Raw genomic sequence first — 5,683 nt, 5'->3', positions numbered from 1 at the left:
TGCTAGAGACCCCTGTGCTGCTCCTAGACGCTGCTGGGATAGGAGAAGATTTTAAGATTCTGAGTCAAATTTGTCCTAAATAGAATCTTTTTTGTCTTACAAATAGTGGAGAGTGTTACATCATTCAGTTGGCTATTTTTTCCAGTTAGTCCACTCTTTGAGTATATGCCCTTTTGTATATGTGAACTATCTCAAATCATTGAAATAACAGTAGACTTATAATTTCATGAATGTCGTTGTGTCTTAAGTATCTGTTATTCGTTACCTGCTCTAGGTTATGCAGTTACTAATTAAAGCGGACTTTCTTACTATTGCTTCTGCTTTAATTGTACCTTCTATTTCTAATCTTCTAATGTTAGTCTTAGTTGACTATTAAGAATTTGTTTATTGTATTTTTTATCATTCTTAGTTTAGTCCAGTACACTTTTAGCCCCACCATCTACTAACCTACCAGAGGTTAAAAGTTTCAATCTTGAATAAAATGAAAGCTGATCTATTTACCATTTAGAGGTGAAAAATATATCTCAAATTGCAAATCCACTAATGGATCTTGGAATCTTACACACTTACTGTTCGAAGCTACTGGGATGTACTTTTTAAAGTAGTTAAATCAAAAATGGATTTAGAACCTCAGTATTTCTATTTTATTGTTAAAAGAGGTACAAAATTGTTCATTGTGAGATACCAACACGGGTAGTTCTCCATCTAAATCTGAAGACACCCAAACCAGAAGCAAAACGTTAAGATATCGCAATCTAGGGAGATTAATGTAGTTGGAGGAAGAAAATCAATCGCCAACTTTCTGTTATCAATATGGACAAGTTTTGCATAATTACTAAGTATTGCGAGAGCCCTTTAGGTGAAAATAATCTACAACATCAAATTCATTTTTTTTTATATATTCACAAATAGTATCAGCCACACAGCATACAGGAAAAGTTGAACTCCGGCTATGAAAATAGAATTGCAGGATTAAACGGCTTAATTGTATTCATACAAACCTAAATACCTTACCCCCCTGACATTGATTTTAAGAATAGTACAAAGATGTCTTATCTACAATGGGATTCACCTTCTATAAACAATGATTGGAACTTAATATGAAAAAACTAGTGCCCGGATCTGATCTTCTGGTGCTGTTCAATCCGTTCTATGGTTATTCTGTGCCTTCAGACTAGGAAAATTCTGTCGATGAGTCTGTCCAAGAAATTGAAATATGCTCGTCTCCATGTCTTTCGAACGAGTAAGATACTGTAAGGAACAAGAATACCTGTAATAAATCCCAATCCAACACTCACGTAAAACCATCTATCATGAAATTCGCCACTGCTGTCATTCTCTAGTACTGTTCTATTGTCTGAGTTTCCATTTTTGCATAGTACTAGAAGCGGAGCTCCACAAAGATGGGGATTCCCCTCAAATGCAGACTCTGTAAAAGTTGTCATCTGACCCTTATAAGGAACCATACCAGATAAATTGTTGCTTGAGAAGTTGAGATAGCTCAAGAATGACATTGATTCCATGTTTGATGGGATGACTCCAGAAAGCATATTACTCGAGAGATCAAGCGATGCCAACTGATGTAAGCTTGAAATGTTTTCTGGGATTTGTCCACTGATTTGGTTTCCAGACAAGTTCAAAACTATGAGGCCATGCAACTTTGTCAATTCCACAGGAAATGCTCCATTGAAGTTGTTCCTAGACAAGTCTATTGAGGTCAGAAGTGATAGAGTCTTAGTGTACTTTTGAAACTGGTTTTTCAAATTCACTCCCAAGCTTTCTTCATAGTAAATCCCTCTATACTTCCCGTACAACAGATATTCATTCACCTTTTGCTCCTGTACCATGGCCTTCAGGTCTCCTAAGCTTGTTGGAACGGTGCCAGTCAAGTTGTTTTCTGCAAGATCAAGGACCTGCAATGAACTCAGATTTGATATTTCTAAAGGAAGTTCTCCAGAAAATGAGTTTGACCTTAATCTGAAGATTCTAAGATTTGGAAAACCATCAGAGATCCAAGAGGGAAACTTTCCGGATAGTTTATTGTTACCTAGATCAAGTGTCTCCAAACTAGATAAATTTTTCCAAGAAAAGGGGATCCCTCCTGAGAATTTATTGTCATTTAAGTGAAATGACTGAAGCTGGCTCAATTGGCCCAAAGAACTTGGAACTGAGCCAGATAAATTATTGCTCCCAAGGTCTAAAGCTTTCAAGTAAGAACACTCCCCGATGCTTGAAGGGATGCTTCCTGTTAGCTTATTGTTTGATAAATCAATGACTTGAAGAAGGGTCATCTTTCCTATAGTAGCTGGTATTTCACCCAAAATTTCATTACCCGAGAGAGACAAAAATATCAAGTCTGGCATGACTTCAGAAATATTCTGAGGGATTAAACCTTGAAACTTATTGTTTGAAAGATCAAGCAACTCAACTGGGACACTAGGTAAAGGAACGGTTCCCTTAAATAGGTTAGAACTCAGATCAACATCTGCAAAGGGGAACACTGATAATGGATTTGGTAGATTACCGTTTAACTGATTAAAAGAACAATTCAGCAGGGATAAATTAGACGAAATTTCCCAAAACCAGCCTGGAATGGAATCTGAAATACTTGCATTTGAAATGTCTAGGAACCTGAGCTCCTTTTGAGACTTGAGCCAAGTAGGAAAAGAAGGACCTAAATGGCAAGAACCCATGTCAAGATTTCGAATCTGAAATGGAGGAATCCAGTTGGGGTTAACATTCAAGGTGAAGGAGTTGGATGAAAGGTCAAGAATCTTCACTTTGCGCAGGTTCTTAAAATGAACTTCTGATAGAGTACCAGTGAGGAAATTAGAAGAAAAATCAAGTACAGACAATTCAGAAAGCTGGCCAAAACTCTCCGGTAGAGTACCATTTAGCTGGTTTCCTGAAAGTCCCAAGTTGGTCAAATTATGAAGCTTTCCTAAAGAAGCTGGTATAGGGCCTTCCAAAAAGTTGGAAGCTAATCCAAGTTGTTGAAGGTTTTTCAACTGACCCAACCATTCTGGTATTTTACCAACAAGACTGTTGCTGCTCAGCCTCAAGTTCATCAAACTAGGCAAAGGCCTCTTGGAATCACATTTCTCCATTCCTTCGAGTATCTCAGGTAGACTTCCTGTCAAGTTGTTTCCTGATAAATCGAAGCTGATTAAATTGCATAGTCCTCCAATAGTACTTGGTATTTCACCTTCAATTTTATTAAAAAGAAGATAGAAGTGAGTCAGATAAGTCATACTCCCGATGGATCTAGGCAATTTTCCATGTAGTTTGTTCGAACCTAAATCGAGAACTTCTATCTGTTCCCAGCTTCCGCCAAATAATTCAAGGCAATTGGCGCTAAGGTTGTTGTTTAGTGCAAGGTTCAAGTATCTTAACCTTGGAATCTCACTGATGCCAAGTGGAATTCTGCCTCTAAAACCACAGTTGCTTAAGTCTATATATTCAAGAGTGCTGATATTTACAAGCCAACTCGGGAACATTGAGTTGAAACTATTGAAACTAAGATCAATAACAGCTAATGAAGTGAAGTTGACAGGAGTAAGATATGAAATGGAGCCAGACAAGCCACAAGTTGAAAGATGCAACTCTGTTAACTGTGGAAGCTGGTTTAGCATTTTCAACCAATTTGATCCTACCATAGAGAGCTCTACTTGGTTCATACTGAGATACTTTAAAGAAACAAGATCAGTTAACCACTGAAAACTTTCAACAGTCAAAGCTGAGAATTCTGAAGAAACATCAAGATACTGCAAGTGAGAAAGATTTCCCAAAGTTGGAGGTATTGTGCCAAAGAAACCAGCTTTTGATAGATTTAGATATTCCAAGTTCTTCAAAGAACCAAGAAATCTTGGAATTAGGATTCCACCAAATGCGTTTAGACTCAAATCCAAGTATCTTAAAGATTGAATTTTTACCAAAGAGGGCCTAATCTCCCCACTCAAGTTCCAAAAACCATACCTGGTAACATCAGCAGAACTGACTGGAAATGGATTGTGAAGGTCTATTTTGATAACAGAACCAGTAGTGTTACTGCACCCTATTCCTCTCCACTTACAACAGTCTTTTCCTTGCCATGACGAAAGCCGGTTCTCAGGATCATTCAGGCCATTCTTGAAATCAACAAGTGCCTCAAGATCATTAGCTGAACAATTGCTAGCACCGTTTTGGGCCTTACAAGCAAATTCTACTGCTATTGAATGTAAAATGACAAGAAAAAGAATATACACTTGAAGCCTCTCCATCAACTCCAAGTCTTGGAAGCAGAACAAGCACCCTTTTCTTCAGGATGGGATTAGATGGTTGAAGACAAATGGTCTATTATCAAAATGGTGGTCACTTTCCATTAGCTGAATAAAGTACAAAAAAAGGGATAAGGAAATTGGTTTGCACGTTTAGTCAACTGGTCTCTATTATCATAGGATTTGGAAATGATTTTGTCATGTTTTCTTGAGCGTCAATCTTTCGGCTATTGTCGTTAGCTTTTGTTCTTTATCTTAACAACTTTCCAGAAGTCAGCAATATAACAATAAACAAAAGATAGATCTAGAAGAGTTAAAGATGGTTTCTTACAATTATTTTTCTTTTTGAGTATTATGTGTTTTGAAGTTGACATTATTTTGGCACACTTTAAAAGAAAAGTGAAACTGAAAATATTGTTCTCAAGTGATAGCAGACCAAAAAGAAGACATGTTTTGAACAAATCTACGGCTATCGAGACAATTGAGGCAGGTTTCTGTTTTAGTTGTATTAATTTGGCCATTCAAGTTAAGATGATAATCATGCTGGAGCTGTATAGCTATTGCTTTTATGTCAAGATCAGACAAGGGGACAGTGAAGAAGCGAGACTTTGTGGGGAAGTGGAATCCTTAATCTTAACTGAAGAAAAATCCATTGTGTATTTTTGTTGGACATTGCTAAAAAGGTATTTCAAATTTGCAACAGCTTAAGGAACAAACACTTTTTTCCCAAAGGAAGCATACAAGTCGCGTTTTGTTCTCAAAATTAAACAATATCTGAGAACTCATACAACTTAGTGCCTTTCGTAGACCCTGGAGCATCAGTGTATGTACAAAATCTTCATTGCACTGGGACATCTCGTATATAAATCAATTAATACTCAGTAACACTATGAATTAGTGGAGGTGAAACAGGAAGGGACAAAAAAAAAATTCAAAGATGTTACAAGCCGAACTCCATCTGAGCAGTATCGGTTCCTTTAAGATGAGTACAAACGTGACTGCTCATTATAGCTATCTGATAATAATGAATCAACCACCACTATCTCATATGAAAAGGTTACTCCCTGGAATTGAAGCAGGAAAACAAGCATCTTTCTGATTCTCTTTGGTACTTCATCAGAAAATGCAGTATACATATATACTGGCTTTCTGAATGCATATGCTCTTCAACATCATGATGATACATTACCAGGCTTCTCCTCATTTTCTGAAAGGACATTGTTGGGTTCCTCTTCTGTGTTGGTACTCTCAGTAGGTTCAGTACTAGGAATCTCCCCATTTTCCTTATTAGGCACGTCACCATTTTCTGATATACTCTTGGCCTCAGAATTACGAACTGGTTTTGGAGGTTCTCTAGTTGCCAATAATCGGCTAATTCCATCAAAAAGAGTTTTTGCATCGGCTATAAGAGCAGCTCCACCAGGATA

The 5,683-nt window shown here is 37.3% G+C and overlaps 2 protein-coding genes across 3 annotated transcripts in view; both read right to left on the bottom strand.

Moving 5' to 3' along the window:
• Positions 1–841: 841 nt before the first annotated feature.
• On the bottom strand, positions 842–4,533 carry LOC132063170 (receptor-like protein EIX1). Of its 2 annotated transcripts, XM_059455623.1 has the most exons (2): positions 3,296–4,533; positions 842–3,205 (listed from the first exon to the last, which is right to left on the bottom strand). In XM_059455623.1, the coding sequence occupies exons 1-2, from the start codon at positions 4,257–4,259 to the stop codon at positions 1,170–1,172; spliced, it is 3,000 nt and encodes a 999-aa protein (XP_059311606.1). In that variant the 5' UTR covers positions 4,260–4,533; the 3' UTR covers positions 842–1,169. The 2 variants fall into 2 exon arrangements, with proteins under 2 accessions (XP_059311606.1, XP_059311605.1); XM_059455622.1 differs by having other exon boundaries at positions 843–4,533.
• Positions 4,534–5,080: 547 nt separating this feature from the next.
• LOC132063169 (conserved oligomeric Golgi complex subunit 8) overlaps positions 5,081–5,683 on the bottom strand; it is a 16,217-nt gene continuing 15,614 nt past the window's right edge. Inside the window, exon 13 of the mRNA XM_059455621.1 lies at positions 5,081–5,683. This exon is cut by the window's right edge and continues 39 nt beyond it. Within this exon, the coding sequence (XP_059311604.1) occupies positions 5,429–5,683 (255 nt within the window). The 3' untranslated portion in view covers positions 5,081–5,428.

This window comes from Lycium ferocissimum, chromosome 7 (assembly GCF_029784015.1).
Source record: "Lycium ferocissimum isolate CSIRO_LF1 chromosome 7, AGI_CSIRO_Lferr_CH_V1, whole genome shotgun sequence".
Lineage (NCBI taxonomy): Eukaryota > Viridiplantae > Streptophyta > Magnoliopsida > Solanales > Solanaceae > Lycium > Lycium ferocissimum.
This window is presented reverse-complemented; position numbering and strand designations above follow the sequence as displayed.